The 23,161-nt window shown below is 37.8% G+C and overlaps 1 protein-coding gene across 4 annotated transcripts in view; it reads left to right on the forward strand.

The window, feature by feature from the left end:
• The window catches only part of MON2 (MON2 homolog, regulator of endosome-to-Golgi trafficking), a 121,526-nt gene that overhangs the window by 95,458 nt on the left and 2,907 nt on the right, over positions 1-23,161 (forward strand). For all 4 annotated transcript variants that reach the window (XM_036894819.2, XM_036894821.2, XM_057486843.1 and 1 more), the window contains 2 exons: positions 8,138-8,345; positions 9,666-9,748. In XM_036894819.2, the coding sequence (XP_036750714.1) occupies positions 8,138-8,345; positions 9,666-9,748 (291 nt within the window). The remainder of the gene's footprint in view (positions 1-8,137; positions 8,346-9,665; positions 9,749-23,161) is intronic.

Here is a 23,161-nt window from a genome sequence, read left to right on the forward strand (position 1 = left end):
CTGAAAAAGAATTCAAAACAAAAGTCATAACCATGCTGATGGACTTGCAGAGAAATATGCAAGAACTAAGGAAGGAGAATTCAGAAATAAAACAAGCTCTGGAAGGACTTCAAAACAGAATGGACGAGATGCAAGAGACCATTAATGGACTAGAAAACAGAGAACAGGAACGCAGAGAAGCTGATGCAGAGAGAGATAAAAGGATCTCCAGGAATGAAAGAATTTTAAGAGAGCTGAGTGATCAATCTAAAAGGAATAATATAAGAATCATAGGCATTCCAGAAGAAGTAGAGAGAGAAAAGGGGATAGAAAATGTCTTTGAAGAAATAATTGCTGAAAATTTCCCCAAACTAGGGGAAGAAATGGCCTCTCAGACCACAGAGGTACACAGAACTCCCATGACAAGGGATCCAAGGAGGGCAACACCAAGACACATAATAATTAAAATGGCAAAGATCAAAGACAAGGACAAAGTATTACAAGCAGCCAGAGAGAAAAAAAAGGTTACCTACAAAGGAAAACCCATCAGGCTATCATCAGACTTCTCAACAGAAACCCTACAGGCCAGAAGAGAATGGCATGATATACTTAATGCAATGAAACAGAAGGGCCTCGAACCAAGACTACTGTATCCAGCACGAATATCATTTAAATATGAAGGAGGGATTAAACAATTCCCAGACAAGCAAAAGTTGAGGGAATTTGCCTCCCACAAACCACCTCTACAGGGCATCCTACAGGGACTGCTCTAGATGGGAGCACTCCTAAAAAGAGCACAGAACAAAACACCCAACATATGAAGAAGGGAGGAGGAGGAATAAGAAGGGAGAGAAATAAAGAATCATCAGATTGTGTTTATAATAGCTCAACAAGCGAGTTAAGTTAGACAGTAAGACAGTAAAGAAGCTAACCCTAAACCTTTGGTAACCACAAACTTAAAGCCTGCAATGGCAATAAATTCATACCTTTCAATAATCACCCTAAATGTAAATGGACTGAATGCACCAATCAAAAGACACAGAGTAATAGAATGGATAAAAAAGCAAGATCCATCCATATGCTGCTTACAAGAGACTCACCTCAAACCCAAAGACGCGCACAGACTTAAAGTCAAGGGATGGAAAAAGATATTTCAAGCAAACAACAGAGAGAAGAAAGCAGGTGTTGCAATTCTAGTATCAGACAAAACAGACTTCAAAATAAAGAAAGTAACAAAAGACAAAGAAGGACATTACATAATGATAAAGGGCTCAGTCCATCAAGAGGATATAACCATTAAAAATATATATGCACCCAATACAGGAGCACCAACATACCTGAAACAAATATTAACAGAACTAAAGGAGGAAATAGAATGCAATGCATTCATTCTAGGAGACTTCAACACACCACTCACTCCAAAGGACAGATCCACCACACAGAAAATAAGTAAGGACACAGAGGCACTGAACAACACACTAGAACAGATGGACCTAATAGACATCTACAGAACTCTACATCCAAAAGCAACAGGATACACGTTCTTCTCAAGTGCACATGGAACATTCTCCAGAATAGACCACATACTAGGACACAAAAAGAGCCTCAGTAAATTCCAAAAGATTGAAATCCTACCAACCAACTTTTCAGACCACAAAGGCATTAAACTAGAAATAAACTGTTCAAAGAAAGCAAAAAGGCTCACAAACACATGGAGGCTAAACAACACGCTCCTAAATAATCAATGGATCAATGACCAAATCAAAATGGAGATCCAGCAATATATGGAAACAAATGACAACAACAACACTAAGCCCCAACTTCTGTGGGACGCAGCAAAAGCAGTCTTAAGAGGAAAGTATATAGCACTCCAAGCATATTTAAAAAAGGAAGAGCAATCCCAAATGAACGGTCTAATGTCACAACTATCAAAATTGGAAAAAGAAGAACAAATGAGGCCTAAGGTCAGCAGAAGGAGGGACATAATAAAGATCAGAGAAGAAATAAATAAAATTGAGAAGAATAAAACAATAGCAAAAATCAATGAAACCAAGAGCTGGTTCTTCGAGAAAATAAACAAAATAGATAAGCCTCTAGCCAGACTTATTAAGAGGAAAAGAGAGTCAACACAAATCAACAGTATCAGAAATGAGAAAGGAAAAATCACAACAGATCCCGCAGAAATACAAAGAATTATTAGAGAATACTATGAAAACCTATATGCTAACAAGCTGGGAAACCTAGGAGAAATGGACAACTTCCTAGAAAAATACAACCTTCCAAGACTGACCCAAAAAGAAACAGAAAATCTAAACAGACCAATTACCAGCAACGAAATTGAAGCGGTAATCAAAAAACTACCAAAGAACAAAACCCCCGGGCCAGATGGATTTACCTCGGAATTTTATCAGACATACAGGGAAGACATAATACCCATTCTCCTTAAAGTTTTCCAAGAAATAGAAGAGGAGGGGATACTCCCAAACTCATTCTATGAAGCTAACATCACCCTAATACCAAAACCAGGCAAAGACACCACCAAAAAAGAAAACTACAGACCAATATCCCTGATGAACATAGACGCAAAAATACTCAACAAAATTTTAGCAAACCGAATTCAAAAATACATCAAAACCATCGTACACCATGACCAAGTGGGATTCATCCCAGGGATGCAAGGATGGCACAACATTCGAAAGTCCATCAATATCATCCACCACATCAACAAAAAGAAAGACAAAAACCACATGATCATCTCCATAGATGCTGAAAAAGCATTTGACAAAGTTCAACATCCATTCATGATAAAAACTCTCAGCAAAATGGGAATAGAGGGCAAGTACGTCAACATAATAAAGGCCATCTATGAAAAACCCACAGCCAACATTATATTGAATAGCGAGAAGCTGAAAGCATTTCCGCTGAGATCGGGAACTAGACAGGGATGCCCACTCTCCCCACTGTTATTTAACATTGTACTAGAGGTCCTAGCCACGGCAATCAGACAAAACAAAAAAATACAAGGAATCCAGATTGGCAAAGAAGAAGTCAAACTGTCACTATTTGCAGATGACATGATACTGTACATAAAAAACCCTAAAGACTCCACCCCAGAACTACTAGAACTGATATCGGAATACAGCAAAGTTGCAGGATACAAAATCAACACACAGAAATATGTGGCTTTCCTATATACCAACAATGAACCAACAGAAAGAGAAATCAGGAAAACAACTCCATTCACAATTGCATCAAAAAAAAAAAAATACCTAGGAATAAACCTAACCAAAGAAGTGAAAGACTTATATTCTGAAAACTACAAGTCACTCTTAAAAGAAATTAAAGGGGACACTAACAGATGGAAACGCATCCCATGCTCATGGCTAGGAAGAATTAATATCATCAAAATGGCCATCCTGCCCAAAGCAATATACAGATTTGATGCAATCCCTATGAAACTACCAGCAACATTCTTCAATGAACTGGAACAAATAATTCAAAAATTCATATGGAACCACCAAAGACCCCGAATAGCCAAAGCAATCCTGAGAAAGAAGAATAAAGTAGGGGGGATCTCACTCCCCAACTTCAAGCTCTATTATAAAGCCATAGTAATCAAGACAATTTGGTACTGGCACAAGAACAGAGCCACAGACCAATGGAACAGACTAGACAATCCAGACATTAACTCAGACATATATGGTCAATTAATATTTGATAAAGGAGCCATGGACATACAATGGCGAAATGACAGTCTCTTCAACAGATGGTGCTGGCAAAACTGGACAGCTACATGTAGGAGAATGAAACTGGACCATCGTCTAACCCCATATACAAAAGTAAACTCAAAATGGATCAAAGACCTGAATGTAAGTCATGAAACCATTAAACTCTTGGAAGAAAACATAGGCACAAACCTCTTAGACATAAACATGAGTGACCTCTTCTTGAACATATCTCCCCGGGCAAGGAAAACAACAGCAAAAATGAACAAGTGGGACTATATTAAGCTGAAAAGCTTCTGTACAGCAAAAGACACCATCAATAGAACAAAAAGGAACCCTACAGTATGGGAGAATATCTTTGAAAATGACACATCCGATAAAGGCTTGACGTCCAGAATATATAAAGAGCTCACACGCCTCAACAAACAAAAAACAAATAACCCAGTTAAAAAATGGGCAAAGGAACTGAACAGACGGTTCTCCAAAAAAGAAATACAGATGGCCAACAGACACATGAAAAGATGCTCCACATCACTAATTATCAGAGAAATGCAAATTAAAACTACAATGAGGTATCACCTCACACCAGTAAGGATGGCTGCCATCCAAAAGACAAACAACAACAAATGTTGGCGAGGCTGTGGAGAAAGGGGAACCCTCCTACACTGCTGGTGGGAATGTAAACTTGTTCAACCAGTGTGGAAAGCAGTATGGAGGTACATCAAAATGCTCAAAACAGACCTACCATTTGACCCAGGAATTGCACTCCTAGGAATTTACCCTAAGAATGCAGCAATCAAGTATGAGAAAGATCAGTGCACCCCTATGTTTATCGCAGCACTATTTACAATAGCCAAGAATTGGAAGCAACCTAAATGTCCATCGATAGATGAATGGATAAAGAAGATGTGGTACATATACACAATGGAATACTACTCAGCCATAAGAAAAGGGCAAATCCAACCATTTGCAGCAACATGGATGGAGCTGGAGGGTATTTTGCTCAATGAAACAAGCCAAGCAGAGAAAGAGAAATACCAAATGATTTCACTCATCTGTGGAATATAAGAACAAAGGAAAAACTGAAGGAACAAAACAGCAGCAGAATCACAGAACTCAAGAATGGACTAACAGGTACCAAAGGGAAAGGGACTGGGGAGGATGGGTGGGTAGGGAGGGATAAGGGGGGGAGAAGTAGGGGGTATTAAGATTAGCATCCATAGCGGGGTGGGAGAAAGGGGAGGGCTGTACAACACAGAGAAGACAAGTAGTGATTCTACAACAGGTTGCTACGCTGATGGACAGTGACTGTAAAGGAGTTTATAGGGGGGACCTGGTATAGGGGAGAGCCTAGTAAACAAAGTATTCGTCATGTAAGTGTAGATTAATGATTAAAAAAAAAAAATGCAGTTCCTATGTGGTGACCTCTAATGAGTTCTACACAATGATATAAAGGACATATAAAAGTGTAGGCAAAGGGTCTGTTTGTGTTTATACAGAGGATCAAAGCCTAATTTGGCTACCCCGAAAATGAACTAAGATACGATATGAAAGAGAACTTCCAACATCAGCACTCTCGGGAAGACTCATGCCAGAAGATGATCATCAAAAAACCCCAAGAAAGATCCACGCACTGCTACAGCTGTAGACGCACTCATCCCACCAGCTCCTGGACTTGCCATGGGAATGAAGGAGATATCCAAGCTGGCCTGTGCATACAGTAAAACAACAAATTTGACTGGATCTATACTGTTGGAACTCATCCAAGAATTAGGAGAAGTGCAAATTGTAGCGCTCCAAAATCTTACAACTACAGACTATTTACTGTTAAAACAACATATGGGATGTGAACAGTGCCCAGGAATGGGTTGTTTTAATTTGTCTGATTTTTCTCAAACTATTCAAATTCAGTTAGATAATAACCATCATATCATTGATACGTTTTCACAAATGCCTAGGGTGCCTAACTGGTTTTCTTGGTTTCACTGGAGATGGCTGGTAATTACAGGTATGCTTTGGTTATGTAACTATACTCCTATTATGTTAATGTGTGTGCGCAATTTAAGTAGTAGCTTAAAATCTATACATGCTGAAGTTACTCTACAAGAAGATATGTCAAAGAAATAATCAATCTTCCCATGTTTTCTCCTGCCTGCTACTTCTATAGCTTTTCTTCTTCCTTCCTAATTACAACGAATTCTTAAATAGAATTCGTGCCTCATATCAAATTTACCGAGTATCATAACTCCTCCAAGTGGTAAAGATACCTCAAGACAAATGCTGGGCATAGAAGCCACAGGGCATAAATATGCAAAGAAATAAAAAGCTAACCATTTCAAACAATAAGGCTTCTCTCTCACTTACCAACTTAACATTTCCCTGTATGGCCCCGGAAGATGACTGGTTAGCCAGAGACGGTAAGATTCCTCAAGGGAGGAACAACCTAAGACAGGCACAGTCGCAGGGGGGTCATCAGGTGAGAAATTGGGGATCAACAGAGGTGAGGCTTAGAACCTCACCCTCCCTGTTCTGAGAGAAATCTTCTGCATATGTGGATGTTTTATTGCCCTTGTCTAGCTTGGATTAACACATAGTCTACAGGCACACACCTGATCATCTACATTTGCTCTCTTACAACACTAAACTATGTTTTCTACCTTTATGTTGTATCTACCTACCACTTCAGCATTTTATTAAAAATAATAAAGAGAGAAATGTGGTATCCACATATAAATCAAGTATAAAAATCAAATGTGTATTCATATTTGAACTGACTGTTTATAGTTCATAATGCATGAGCAAAACCAAAAGTTTCTGTGATGACTGCCCTTGTACTGTTCACCATGTAACTTATTCACTATGTAAGAATTTGTTCTCCATGTAAGAACTTGTTCGTTATGCTTCAGAAGATTGGAGACTGACGAAAATTAGGCTTGGGGTGGATTAATGATTGTGCATTGAGCATTGACTCCCCTATACAGAATTTTATTGTTGTTAACAACCATTTGATCAATAAATATGAGAGATGCCCTAACAACAACAACCAAAAAAAAGTACACACTTACAATTGTAAAATAAATAAGTAACCGGGATGTAATGTATAGCATAACGAATATAGTCAAAATATTGTAACAACTTGGTATGGTGATAGCTGGTACCTAGAATTATCATGTATATAAATGTTGAATCACTGTGTTGTACACCTGAAACTAATGTAATGTAATACTGTGTGTCAACTACCCTTCAATAAAAAATAATTATCTAAAAAAAAAAAAAAAAAAAAAAATAGTGCCTCACTACCCAGAACAGTGAAAGGAAAAAGACCCACAGTAAGGCATGTCATCATGAGATTTCAAAATACCTGTGATATAGAGAAAATCCTCTTAAGATTTGAGAAAGAAAAAAAAAAAAGTCCAGCACCAAAGAATTTTATCAAAATGACATTGGAATTCTCAGTAACAACACTAGATGTTAAAAGACACTGAGGCAGTGGTTTCAGAGTTACAAATGGACAGGATTTTTTAACATGGAGTTTCATACTTAGGCCCATTGTTGGCCAAGTATGAGTGTAGAACAGTAATTCTTAAATGTCAGAGTGCATTATAATCAACTACAGGGCAAGCCATTAATGGGCTGTACCATTGTAATTTCTGATTCAGTAGGTCTGGGGTAAGATATGAGCATATGCATTTCTAACAAGTTCTCTGCCGATGCTAATGCTCTTAGAAAGCATACTTTGAGTACCACAGTAAAGTAATAACATTTTCAGAAACGAAAGTTCTAAAAAATTTTACTTCCCATTTATACTTTCTCAGGTACTACAGAATATGCTCCATGAAAACAAAGGAGTAAACCAAGAAAAGAGAGGGCATGAGATCTAGCAAGTGGGGTATAAAAACAATTCTTAGGGTATGACAAAGACTAGTTGTAGGATATAGCTAGACAGCAGGTCTACAGAGCAACTAGTTCAGACTGGAGCAGAGGGCAGCCTCCAAGAAAGATGTTGCCAAAAGGAAAAAAGAGAGAGACATACACACACATACACAACACATTATTACAAGTTTGACCATGTGGAAAACCATTGAGAACTATTTAATAGTGCTGTCAGAGAGTATAAAAAGATGAAGACAAGAAAAATGTTGAGTAGAATGAGATGTAATGTTGAGTAGATGAGAGTAAATGATTAAGAGTGTACATTCTTGCCTTGTTTTTGGTCTTGTAAGAGAGAAAATTTTTTATTAAACCCCGCTCCCCACACACATCCATACACACATGTCAAAGAAAACGTGTGTATGCTGTTAGCTATAAGTTTTTCACAGATACCCTTCATTGGTCAAAGAATTTCTTTATATTTCTACTTTGCTAAGAGTTCTTATCATTAAGGTGTATTAATTTAACCTTTTGGTAACCATCCAAAATTGTCAATTTTACAGAAGCAGAGATTGATATTCGTTTAAGAGAGGAATTTTCTAAAATGTGTTTTGAAACATTGCTCCAGTTTTCCTTCAGTAATAAAGTCACAACACCTCAAGAAGGTTACATCTCACGAATGGCTCTCTCAGTACTTCTAAAGAGGTCTCAAGATGTACTGCACCGCTATATAGAGGACGAAAGATTAAGTGGTAAATGCCCTCTTCCAAGGTATGTATTTTATTTTAGTAAAGAGGGAAATGCACTATTATAGTTATTAATAATAAAAAATCTCCAAAAACCAAGTTGTTTTATAAGTGATCTGAACTTACGTGAAGCTGTTTATAATTTTATTTATCCCATACTAGTAAATACTCATGTCTTGCTGAAGATATATTAATGTTTTTTATTATAGTGGTTTTTCAGCCTCTTTATGGAAGGTAAGTAATATATGATATATGTTCCAAATTACCTTTTTGAGTTAGAAAGGAAATTTTGAATTCTAAAATACATCTTCACTCAAGGATTTCTGGATAAAGACTTGTGGGTCAGTATGAGCACATGAGTAGATCTCTCTAGAGAGAACATAACAGATAAATCATATTCTAGGAACTGCCTAGTTTGTTTTACAGTAATTTCTAGGTTTCAGTGTAAGTCTTTGAAGTTCTAGTTTCAATGTAACATCTTAGGTCTTTTCACCTAATTTGCTTAATTAAGCCCTTTTACCTAAACTGATTTGCTTCTCATCTAGCCAAGCCTTACCAGTGGAAAGGGCACTAGGCCTATCAGCTAAGCCAAGGCTAATCAAAGGGGGGGATATTCATTAGATTATAACATATTATTTGATTTCAGAAAGCCACTTTCCTTCATTTTTTAATGTTTTTAGTGCTTATTGCTTTTAAATTAAATCTTATTTATAGTTATCCTATATTATATCATCCTATGTTTGATGCAATATCATTACATTATTTTCTAAGAAGCTACATTTTGCAACACAATAAAATACTTCCATGCCTACAAAGGGAGGCTTTGAAATACAACCCTGTCATAGTATTAGAAAAATCTTACCTGTAGAATGGTGACACAGATTCATACCAGGAATAGAGTTGCAGAGTGGGGTGGTGGCTGGGAAGTTGGTTGGGGTGGCATTATAGAGCAGAAGAACTTTAGTTCTGTAGGCAAAAAAAGGGAATCAAGTTGCTGTTGTTGATCTTTTACTCCATGTTCTTTCTTCATTGCTAATGTCTCCAAATAGTGCCCCTTTGGGATTGATTTTGAGCATGTTTCTTATTTGTTCTATTAGATAAATAAGTACTGTTGTAATTTTAAATGTACTTTAAACAGCATGATAAAATATGTCCTAGAAGGCAATAGTAGTCTTTAGTCCCATTTAAGTTTTGTCAAAGAAAAAGAATTTAAAACTAACATTAACTTTGCTTTGTATTGTGTTCAGTATTTTTCCAAAGTACATTTATTTGTATAAACCTAGTAAAAAATACACATGACATATCTTAAAATCTTTTTAGAAATAATTTCCCATCTTTTTTTTAGGCAACAAGTAACAGAAATCATATTTGTTTTGAAAGCAGTCAGTACTCTCATTGATTCACTTAAGAAAACTCAGCCTGAGAATGGTAAGTGCTTGGAAACTCAGTTATTCTAAATTCATAACAATTATGTTCTATTTGTGATGTACTTTTCTATTATTATTAAGTTAACTGAATTTTAGGAACATAACAGCTATTAGACATTTTTTTCCCATCCTTTTGATATCAAAGCATCAAGTCCATTAAGATGTCAATTAAGTAAAATTAATTTGTAATGTTTTGTCTTCTTTAGATTGAACAACAGTTTGGCTAAGTTTTATTTCTTTTTTTACTAAATTAGTCTGAATTCAGGGTGTGGCATGGAATTCATGTTTCATATATGTAGAACATCACTGACTTTTTGGGTAGAAGCAGGCTTCCCTCCTGCATTTGTACTGATTTGCAGTATAGATATAAACTATATAAATAATTTTAAATTATTTTTGTAGCTCTTTTTCATTTGTTTCCTTTCTGTTATTCTGTCCTATCCAATCCACTATTTACATTATTGCCAGAAATGATTTTTCTAATGATTCATTTTCCCATCCTTATAAAACAAAACACAAAACAGTATTTTCATTTACCGTTACCTGCCACATGTAAAGAGAACTGCTGCCTGACTCCATTCTAGTCAAGCTTTATATCCCACTAGACTTTATGTCTCTTATTCTCCCACCAAATTAAATACTCAGTCCGCCCAAGTTTTCCCAGCCCTTTGCTTATTCCTTCTCTTGCCTATGTCCAACTACTTCAAATACCGCTACACTTAAGGCTTGCTTTTAATCCTTAAAGGTGAGTGATTTCTCTGTCTGTTGAACTCGAGCTATTTTATGCATACCTTTGTCTAAAAGCACTCGATTTGCAGTACAGTTATACACATGACTCATTGTCCTTAAATTGTAAGCTTTTTGAGAGGATTTTTAGACTAAGTTTTGTTCTGTTTTGAATACTCTGCAACATTGTTCCTCAAAGTATGGTTTGTTAGACCAGCCACTGGTCTTAAGAGTTTTTACTGACCAAGGACAAGATAAAGAGGTGGTACCAGAATAATGTGTCACTAAGTATACTGGTTCTGCTGTCATTTCTTTATACAACTAGACATTGCTAAAGAAGGAAGTGTGTTGGTTTACAATCTGGAATAAGCACTTCAGCAGACTGGCATTTTAGTTAGCATTGCTTTTATAATACCCAAGAAAAAGGAGGTTTCTAATAAGTGCCTAATAAATGAGTCACAAGATATTTGTTCCTGTCAGTTATTTTATAATTAAAATAAATACATATTTTTCTGTTTTCAAAATCCACCTTATTGGCATTTTGGCCTAGAAAAGGTGAGTATTACACTAAATTTTAAGAGGCAGTAGGCTTGTATTTATTCAACCCAGAGGAAAGGGTAGAATTTCCAAGAAAAATCCTGGAGCAATATCCTGAATTCAATCCATCAAGTTCAAATTTGAGTTCTCTTAAAAAATGTTCTGGTTGATATTTCAAAGAGGGGAACCATGTATTGACCTCATAGAGACCAGTAAAATAGATCACAGGATAGAATATGATTCTTAAAAATATACTTAAGAAATAAACAGGAAATTCTCTATTTCCCAAGGTTTTGCTACAGGTATATTCAAAATAACCAGTACGTTTCAATGTATAGTACTTATATTATTTTCTGTGCTCTTCAGACAGCTGTCAAGAAGTTAACCAGAAAGGAAGAAAAGGGAAGGAAAACTCAGTTACCTTTTTTTTTTTTTTAAACAAAGCCAATGGGCCACGGATAGGTCAATGTATTAATGATAGGTGTTGTAACTAAATTAATGTTAAAAATTGTTTAAGAGAGTTTGAATTATGGCTCTGGGTATATGAAGTGAAAATTTAAATTAAATGTAATCATAAATGATGATTGTGGTAACACATTATAACATACTGAAAAGGTATGGTAAGCTTCATTAAGAAACATAAAAAAAGATAGAGAAAGCCATGCCTTTCCAGCATAAAAGTATGTTAGACTGCTCATAGCCAGTCAGAATTAATTTAGAGGACAGCTACAAGGTTTAGAACCAATATACCCAATATTTGCTTAAAATGTGTGTTTGTTTTAGGGTTTTCTAATGCGAGATGGGCCATTTGTTAGACTTTTTAGTTTGGAAGGATTTTGTTTTTATAATTTTAGTTGATCAGTATTTAAAAATTGCAATACTTAATGAATATATACATTGTTTGAAAATTCAAAAATATAAAAAGATACAAGGGATGATCTTTCCCCTGTTCTATATCTGCTCAGTTCTTACCTCATTATAGGCAACCATTTTTATTAGTTTGTGGATTTTTCCATAAGTTGATTACATAAATATAAAACACATACTCCAATAAGCCCCCATGTTTTAACACAAATGAATATGCCCGAAAACCCCATACTTACACCTAATATTCTGGGCACTATTTTTTTCCACTTCATAAAACATCATGGAGATTCTTCCATGTCAATACATACATTTTTTCATTTTTTTGATGAAGTTTAAAGTGCCCATCAACAAAATATTTTTTTAAATTTGAATAGCTTTCTCTGAGCTTAAGATGTTATCTTAAATAATGTTTTTCTGTATTTTCCTGTAATAAATCAAGAATTAATTTGATCAGTTGACTACCTGGTGCAATCTAGATAGTTTCAGTCTATGCAGTCTTTTTTTTCCTTCAATTCTTTCAATTGTGGCAAAACACATGTAACAAATTTATCATCTTAACTATTTTTAAGTGTACAGTTCATTAGTATTAATTACATTTACCATCACCACTATCCATCTCCATAACTTTTTTCATCTTGTAACTGAAACTCTATACTCATTAAACAATAACTCCCATTACCTGCCCCCTTTGCAGCCCCTGCCAATCACCATTCTATCTTCTGTTTCTGTGGTTTTAACTACCCTTAAGTACAGCACTTAAGATAAATCTTACAGTATTTGTCTTTTTGTTACTTGCTTATTTCACTTAATATAATGTCAAGATTCATCCACATTGTAGCATACTACAGAAATCCTTCCTTTTGAAGGCTGAATAATATGACACTGTATGTGTGTGTATACATATATGTGTATATACATATATGTGTATACATATATGTGTGTGTGTGTATATATATATATATATATATATATATATATATACACACACCACATTTTCCTTATCCATTCATTCATTGGTGGACACTTTGGTTGCTTCCATGTTTTAGCTATTATGAGTAATGCTACTATGAACATGGTATGTACAGATACCTCCTGGAGGCCCTGTTTTCATTTTTTTTGGGTATATACCCAGAAGTGGCAGTACTAGATCATATGGCAATTCTTTTTTTTTATTTTTTGAGGAGCCACCATATTCTTTTCCACATGGCCATACCATTTTACATTCCCACTAACAGTGAACAAGGCTTCTGATTTCTCCACATCTTCATCAACACTTGTTTTATTGATAGTAGCCATCCTAATTAGTATGAGGTAGTATCTCAATGTAGTTTTGATCCTCATTTCCCTAATGATCAGTGATGTTGAACATCTTTTCATATGTTTTATTGGCCATTTCTGTATTTCTTTTGGAAAAATGTCTACTCAAATCCCTTGACTATTTTTGAATTGAGTTATCTTCTACAATTGAAGCCTCTATGCACCTCTGATCAGAACCAGCCATCAGAGCACAGGTCCCTGATATATGGAGGATAGGGTCCTTTTGCCCACTCTGGCCTCCCACAAGCTACCTGCACAGCTGCCTACCACATGGCTGGGGTGGGGGATGGGTAGCTGCTACTGTGTTAAGAGCTGAAATAGACTGAAGTCAAATGCAAAATCCTGTCCAGTTCTTCCTCTGGAAGTTGCAAGCCTGCAGTGGACTCCAGAGTTCCAAAAGGTTGATCAAACAGATTCTGCCAGTGCATTTGTTGTCTATGTGGGCAGACAGTTTCAGATTCATGGTATTTCCTACTCTGCCATTTTCCCAGAATCCTCTCTACTCAGTCTTTTGTTAAAATATTAGTGGAGACTTACAGGAAGATGGCGACATGAGTAGTTCAGTGGAAATCTCCTCCCAAAAACATATATATTTATGAAAATACAATAAATTACAACTATTCCTAAAAGAGACACCAGTGGATACAGTACAATAGCCAGGATACATCTACATCTGCGAGAACTCAACATCACATGAAGGGGGTAAGATACAAGCCACGGCCAGGCGGGACACGAATGCCCCCCCACCCCAGAAGCTGGCAGGAACAAAGGAGTTGGAATGGGGAGGGAGTGAAAGCCCAGGACTGCTAAACAACCAGCTCTAGAAATCCGCACCCGGAGCACAGACAAAAGGTGCATGGGGTGCTGGATATTAGAGAAACGGAAAAGCAAAACCTGCGGGCAGGTCCACGCAACCGGCGCCCCTGAGACAAAAGAAAAGCAAGTGATTTCTGCAAGTCTTAAAGAGACAGGGACCCCACAGCTGGACGAAGTTGTCCCGCACACTTAGCCAGCAGCTGGGAATCCCAGAGAACTTTAGGCGCCCTAACCCCCTGGGTGGCAGCGCAGCTCTGAAGCCTCTCACAGCACTCAGCAGCCTGCCAGTTGTTCCCCCAACTGGCGAGGACCCCAACACACCAGCCCAGTAGTTGGAGAGTGGCAGCGCACGCCAGGGGCGGCGTTGCCAGAGGGGACTGGGAGTGGCTCATGCGAGCCTGCTGCGGTGGCAACCGAGCAGCAGTGCCAGAGGATCCAAGGAGCGGCCCACGCGTGCCAGCGGCGGTGGCACCAGAGGGGCACAGGAGAGGCCCGTGCGCACCTGCAGCGGTGCCAGAGGAAGCAGCCGCACTCCCAGCAGCCGACCGGAATCCCAGCCCGACGCACAGCCACCCGGGCCAGACCCAAAGGCTGCTGCTGGCACACAGCACCCCGGCATGGGCGCCACTATCATGGAGGACCCTGCCACTCCCTGCAGGGCTCTGTGCTGCTCTGACAGAGACGCCACCCACAGCAGCTTAGGGGACTAACCCGGTGGCTGCTCCAGGAGTGCGGATAACCGAAACAGGCAGTGGAGAAGAGCAAGGCATGCAGCAAGCAGAAAAGGACTTTCTTCTCCCAGCTGACACACCCGCAACCTGCCTACAGCCACCGCTATCACCATGAAAAGACAGAAAAATTTAGTCCAGTCCAAAAGAGTTCAGACAACCCCTGAGAGAGGATCTGCAGAGACAGATTTAACCAGTCTCCCTGAAAAAGAATTCAAAATAAAAATCATAAACATGCTGACAGAGCTGCAGAGAAATATACAAGAGCTAAAGGATGACATCCGGAGGGAGATTACAGAAATGAAACAATCTCTGGAAGGATTTATAAGCAGAATGGATAAGATGCAAGAGGCCATTCATGGAATAGAAACCAGAGAACAGGAGCGCATAGAAGCTGACACAGAGAGAGAGAAAATGATCTCCAGGAATGAAACAATATTAAGAGAACTGTGTGACCAATCCAAAAGGAACAATATCTGCATTACAGAGGTACCACAAGAAGGAGGAGGAAAAGGGATATAAAGTGTCTTTGAAGAAATAATTGCTGAGAACTTCCCCAAATGGGGGGAGGAAATAGTTGCTCAGACTATGGAAGCACACAGAAATACCAACAGAAGGGACCCTCAGACAGTAACGTAGTAAAGAAGCAAACCTTGAACCTTTGGTAACCACGAATCTAAAGCCTGCACTGGCAATAAGTACATATATTTCAATAATCACCCTAAATGTAAATGGAATGAATGCACCAATCAAAAGACACAGAGTAATAGAATGGATAAAAAAGCAAGACCCATCTATATGATGCTTACAAGAGACTCACCTCAAACCCAAAGACATGCACACATTAAAAGTCAAGGGATGGAAAAAGATATTTCATGCCAACAACAGGAAGAAAAAAGCAGGTGTTGCAATACTAGTATCAGACAAACTAGACTTCAAAACAAAGAAAGTAACAAGAGATAAAGAAGGACATTACATAATGATAAAGGGCTCAGTCCAACAAGAGGATATAACCATTATAAACATATATGCACCCAATACAGGAGCACCAATATATGTGAAACAAATACTAACAGAATTAAAGGGGGAAATAGAATGCAATGCATTCATTTTGGGAGACTTTAACACATCACTCACTCCAAAGGACAGATCCACCAGACAGAAAATAAGTAAGGACACAGAGGCACTGAACAACACACTAAAAGAGATGGACCTAAAAGACATCTATAGAACTCTACATCCAAAAGCAACAGGATACACATTGTTCTCAAGTGCACATGGAACATTCTCCAGAATAGACCACATACTAGGACACAAAAAGAGCCTCAGTAAATTCCAAAAGATTGAAATCCTACCAACCAACTTTTCAGACCACAAAGGCATTAAACTAGAAATAAACTGTTCAAAGAAAGCAAAAAGGCTCACAAACACATGGAGGCTAAACAACACGCTCCTAAATAATCAATGGATCAATGACCAAATCAAAATGGAGATCCAGCAATATATGGAAACAAATGACAACAACAACACTAAGCCCCAACTTCTGTGGGACGCAGCAAAAGCAGTCTTAAGAGGAAAGTATATAGCACTCCAAGCATATTTAAAAAAGGAAGAGCAATCCCAAATGAACGGTCTAATGTCACAACTATCAAAATTGGAAAAAGAAGAACAAATGAGGCCTAAGGTCAGCAGAAGGAGGGACATAATAAAGATCAGAGAAGAAATAAATAAAATTGAGAAGAATAAAACAATAGCAAAAATCAATGAAACCAAGAGCTGGTTCTTCGAGAAAATAAACAAAATGGATAAGCCTCTAGCCAGACTTATTAAGAGAAAAAGAGAGTCAACACACATCAACAGAATCAAAAACGAGAAAGGAAAAATCATGACAGACCCCACAGAAATACAAAGAATTATTAAAGAGTACTATGAAAACCTATATGCTAACAAGCTGGAAAACCTAGGAGAAATGGACAACTTCCTAGAAAAATATAACCTTCCAAGACTGACCCAGAAAGAAACAGAAAATCTATACAAACCAATTACCAGCAACGAAATTGAAGCAGTAATCAAAAAACTACCCAAGAACAAAACCCCTGAGCCAGACGGATTTACCTCAGAATTTTATCAGACATACAGAGAAGACATAATACCCATTCTCCTTAAAGTTTTCCAAAAAATAGAAGAGGAGGGAATACTCCCAAACTCATTCTATGAAGCCAACGTCACCCTTATACCAAAACCAGGCAAAGACCCCACCAAAGAAGAAAACTACAGACCAATATCCCTGATGAACGTAGATGCAAAAATACTCAACAAAATATTAGCAAACCGAATTCAAAAACACATCAAAAGGATCATACACCATGACCAAGTGGGATTCATCCCAGGGATGCAAGGATGGTACAACATTAGAAAATTCATCAACATCATCCACCACATCAACAAAAAGAAAGACAAAAACCACATGATCATCTCTATAGATGCTGAAAAAGCGTTCGACAAAATGCAACATCCATTCATGATAAAAACTCTCAACAAAATGGGTATAGAGGGCAAGTACCTCAACATAATAAAGGCCATATATGATAAACCCACAGCCAACATCATACTGAACAGCGAGAAGCTGAAAGCTTTTCCTATGCGATCGGGAACAAGACAGGGATGCCCACTCTCCGCACTGTTATTCCACATAGTACTGGAAGTCCTAGCCATGGCAATTAGACAAAACAAAAAAATACAAGGTATCCAGATTGGTAAAGAAGAAGTTAAACTGTCACTATTTGCAGATGACATGATACTGTACATAAAAAACCCTAAAGACTCCACCACAAAACTACTAGAACTGATATCGGAATACAGGAAAGTTGCAGGACAGAAAATTAACACACAGAAATCTGTAGCTTTCCTATACACTAACAATGAACCAATAGAGAAATCAGGAAAACAATTCCATTCACAATTGCATCAAAAAGAATAAAATACCTAGGAATAAACCTAACCAAAGAAGTGAAAGACCTATACCCTGAAAACTATAAGACACTCTTAAGAGAAATTAAAGAGGACACTAACAAATGGAAACTCATCCCATGCTCCTGGCTAGGAAGAATTAATATTGTCAAAATGGCCATCCTGCGAAAGCAATATACAGATTTGATGCAATCCCTATCAAATTACCAACAACATTCTTCAACAAACTGGAATAAATAGTTCAAAAATTCATATGGAAACACCAAAGACCAGAATAGCCAACGCAGTCCTGAGAAAGAAGAAGAAAGTAGGGGGGGATCTCATTCCCCAACTTCAAGCTCTACTACAAAGCCATAATAATCAAGACAATTTGGTACTAGCAGAAGAACAGAGCCACAGACCAGTGGAACAGATTAGAGACTCCAGACATTAACCCAAACATATATGGTCAATTAATATTCGATAAAGGAGCCATGGACATACAACGGGGAAATGACAGTCTCTTCAACAGATGGTGCTGGCAAAACTGGAGAGCTACATGTAAGAGAATGAAACTGGATCACTGTCTAACCCCATACACAAAAGTAAATTCAAAATGGATCAAAGACCTGTATGTAAGTCATGAAACCATAAAACTCTTAGAAAAAAACATTGTCAAAAATCTCTTGGACATAAACATTAGCGACTTCTTCATGAACATATCTTCCCGGGCAAGGAAAACAAAAGCAAAACTGAGCAAGTGGGACTATATGAAGCTGAAAAGCTTCTGTACAGCAAAGGACACAATCAATAAAACAAAAAATCATCCAACAGTATGGGAGAATATATTCGTAAATGACAGATCCGATAAAGGGTTGACATCCAAAATATATAAAGAGCTCACACACCTCAACAAACAAAAATCAAATAATCCAATTAAAAAATGGGCAGAGGAGCTGAACAGACAGTTCTCCAAAGAAGAAATTCATATGGCCAGCAGACACATGAAAAGATGTTCCACATTGCTAGTTATCAGAGAAATGCAAATTAAAACCACAGTGAGATATCTCACACCAGTAAGGACCGCCATCATCGAAAAGACAAACAACAACAAATGTTGGTGAAGTTGTGGAGAAAGGGGAACCCTCCTACACTGCTGGTGGGAATGTAAATTAGTTCAACCATTGTGGAAAGCAATACGGAGGTTCCTCAAAATAGACTTACCATTTGACCCAGGAATTCCACTTCTAGGAATTTACCCTAAGGATGCAGCACTCCAGTTTGAAAAAGACAGATGCACCCCTATGTTTATCGCATCACTATTTACAATAGCCAAGAAATGGAAGCAACCTAAGTGTCCATCAGCAGATGAATGGATAAAGAAGATATGGTACATATACACAATGGAATATTATTCAGCCATAAGAAGAAAAGAAATCCTACAATTTGCAACAACATGGATGGAGCTCCAGGGTATTATGCTCAATGAAATAAGCCAAGTGGAGAAAGACAAATACCAAATGTTTTCACTCGTCTGTGGAGTGTAAGAACAAAAGAAAAACTGAAGGAACAAAACAGCAGCAGAATCACAGAACCCACGAATGGACTAATAGTTACCAAAGGGAATGAGACTGGGGAGAATGGGAGGGTAGGGAGGGATAAGGGTGGGGAAGAAGAAAGGGGGTATTATGATTAGCATATATAATGTGGGGGGTGGAGGAAAGGGGAGGGCTGTGCCACAGAGAGAAGACAAGTAGTGATTTACAACATCTTACTATGCTGATGGACAGTGACTGTAATGGGGTTTGTTGGGGGGACTTGGGGTAGGGGAAGCCTAGTAAACATAATGTTCTTCATGTAATTGTAGATTAATGATAACAATAAAATTTAAAAAAATTAAAAATCAATCTGGGAACTATTAAAATTCTTATATAAAATTTTTAAAAAAAACCTGAAGTCTCCACTCCAAAACTACCAGAACTAAAATTGGAATACAGCAAAGTTGCAGGATACAAAATTAACACACAGAAATCTGTGACTTTCCTATACACTAACAATGAACTAATAGAAAGAGAAATCAGGAAAATACTTCCATTCACAATAGCATCAAAAAGAATAAAATACCTAGGAATAAACCTAACCAAGGAAGTGAAAGACCTATACCCTGAAAACTACAAGACACTCTTAAGAGAAATTAAAAAGGACACTAACAAATGGAAACTCATCCCATACTCCTGGCTAGGAAGAATTAATATTGTCAGAATGGCCATCCTGCCCAAAGCAATATACAGATTCGATGCAATCCCTATCAAGTTACCAACAGCATTCTTCAATGAACTGGAACAAATAGATAAAAAATTCATATGGAACCACCAAAGACCCAGAATAGCCAAAGCATTCCTGAGAAGGAAGAATAAAGTGGGGGGGAACTCGCTCTCCAACTTCAAGCTCTACTACAAAGCCACAGTAATCAAGACAATTTGGTACTGGCACAAGAACAGAGCCACAGACCAGTGGAACAGAATAGAGACTCCAAACATTAACCCAAACATATATGGTCAATTAATGTACGATAAGGGAGCCATGGACATACAGTGGGGAAATGACAGCCTCATCAACAGATGGTGCTGGCAAACCTGGACAGCTACATGTAAGAGAATGAAACTGGATCACTGTCTAACCTCATACACAAAAGTAAACTCCAAATGGATCAAAGACCTGAATGTTATTCATGAAACCATAAAACTCTTAGAAAAAGACATAGGCAAAAATCTCATGGACATAAACATGAGTAACTTCTTCATGAACATATCTCCCCGGGCAAAGGAAACAAAGGCAAAAATGAACAAGTGGGACTATATCAAGCTAAAAAGCTTCTGGACAGCAAAGGACACCATCAATAGAACAAAAAGGTATCCTACAGTATGGGAGAACATATTCATAAATGACATCCAATAAAGGATTGACATCCAAAATATATAAAGATCTCACATGCGTCGAGAAACAAAAAACAAATAATCCAATTAAAATATGGGCAGAGGAGCTGAATAGACAGTTCTTTAAAGAAGAAATCCAGATGGCCAACAGGCACATGAAAAGATGCTCCACATCGCTAATCATCAGAGAAATGCAAACTCAAACCACAATGAGATATCACCTCACACCAGTAAGGATCGCTATCATCAAAAAAACAAACAACAGCAAATGTTGGCAAGGTTGTGGAGAAAGGGGAACCCTCCTACACTGCTGGTGAGAATGTAAATTAGTTCAACCATTGTGGAAAGCATTATGGAGGTTCCTCAGAATGCTCAAAATAGAAATACCATTTGACCCAGGAATTCCACTTCTAGGAATTTACCCTAAGAATGCAGCACTCCAATTTGTAAAAGACAGACGCACCCCTATGTTTATCGCTGCACTATTTACAATAGCCAAGATATGGAAGCAACCTAAATGTCCATGAGTAGATGAATGGATAAAGAAGACATGGTACATATACAGAATGGAATATTATTCAGCCACAAGAAAAAAACAGATCCTACCATTCGCAACAACGTGGATGGAGCTAAAGGGTATTATCCTCAGTGAAATAAGCCAGGCTGAGAAAGACAAGTACCAAATGATTTCACTCATATGTGGAGTATAAGAGCAAGGAAAAACTGAAGGAACAAAACAGCAGCAGAATCACACAACCCACGAATGGACTAACAGTTACCAAAGCGAAGGGCTGGGGAGGATGGGTGGGAAGGGAGGGATAAGGGCAGGAAAAAGAAAGGGGCATTACAATTAGCATGTATAATGTGGAGGGGGTATGGAGTTGGCTCTACAACACAGAGAAGAGAAGTAGTGGTTTTACAGTATCTTACTACACTGATGGATAGTGACTGTGAAGGGTTATGTGCAGGGGACTTGGTGAAGGGGGGAACCTAGTAAATATATTGTTCTTCATGTAATTGTACATTAATGATACCAATATAAAAAATTAAAATTAAAAGAAAAAATATTTGTGGAAAATTTCCTGAACGCATCTCCTCTGGCAAGGGAAACAAAAGCAAAAATGAAAAAATGGAACTACATCATGCTAAAAAGCTTCTGTATAGCAAAGGACACCATCAGCAGAACAAAAAGGCATCCTACAGTATGGGAGAATGTATTTTTAAATGACATATCTGACAACGGGTTAACATCCAAAATATATGAAGAACTCACAAGCCTCAACACCTAAAAAGCAAGTAACCCTATTAAAAAATGGGCAGAGGATATGAACAGAGACTTCTCCAAAGAAGAAATTCAGATGACCAACAGGCTCATGAAAAGATGCTCCACATTATTAATTATCAGAGAAATGCAAATTAAAACCACAGTGAGATATCACCTCACACCAGTTAGGATGGCCAACATAAAGAAGAATAGGAACAACAAATGCTGGTGAGGATGTGGAGAAAGGGGAACCCTCCTACACTCCTGGTGGGAATGTAAACTTGTTCAACCATTGTGGAAAGCAATATGGAGGTTCCTCAAAAAACTCAAAATAGAAATACCATTTGACCCAGAAACTCCACTCATAGGAATTTATCCGAAGAAAACAACTCAGATTCAAAAAGACATATGCACTCCTGTGTTTATTGCAGCACTATTTACAATAGCTAAGATATGGAAGCAACCTAAGTGTCCATCAGTATATGAATGGATAAAGAAGATGTGGTACATATACACAATGGAATACTATTCAGCCATAAGAAAGAAACAAATCTTGCCATTTGCATCAATATGGATGGAGCTAGAGGACATTATGCTCAGTGAAATAAGTCAGGTAAAGAAAGACAAATACCAAATGATTTCCCTCATTTGTGGAATATAACAATGAGGCAAAACTGAAGGAACAAAATAGCAGCAGACTCACAGACTCCAAAAAGGGACTACTGGTTACCAAAGGGGAGGGGTGGGAGAGGGCAGGTGGGGAGGGAGGGAGAAGGGGATTGTGGGGTATCATGATTGGCACACATGGTGTGTGTGGGGTCATGGGGAAGACAGTGTAGCACAGAGAAGACAAGTAGTGACTCTGTGGCATCTTACTACACTGATGGACACTGAGTGCAATAGGGGGGACTCGATAATAAGGGTGAATGTAATAACCACATTGTTTTTCTTGTAAAATCTTCATAAGAGTGTAACCCTAACCCTAACATGTAAAACAGATAAAACAGGTAAAAAGAAGAGCTCTGGCCTGACATTCCCTTCCTCACCAATACCCATCAGCTACACTCTCCCTTTCTATTTCTACCCTCATTCCAAGGATACCCCCGTTTGGGTGGAGAGGGGATTAAATGAACAGTCTAGCATTCTCCACAATATGTACTAAAGAACAAATATAAATGATGGTAAGTGATGTCAATAGATACTGTATGAAAAAAAATTCTATAAAGTAATTTTGGAAACCCTGGATTAAAGTTAAAACTGTAATTTTATTACAA

The sequence above is a fragment of the Manis pentadactyla genome, chromosome 10 (genome assembly GCF_030020395.1).
Source record: "Manis pentadactyla isolate mManPen7 chromosome 10, mManPen7.hap1, whole genome shotgun sequence".
NCBI classification, from domain to species: domain Eukaryota; kingdom Metazoa; phylum Chordata; class Mammalia; order Pholidota; family Manidae; genus Manis; species Manis pentadactyla.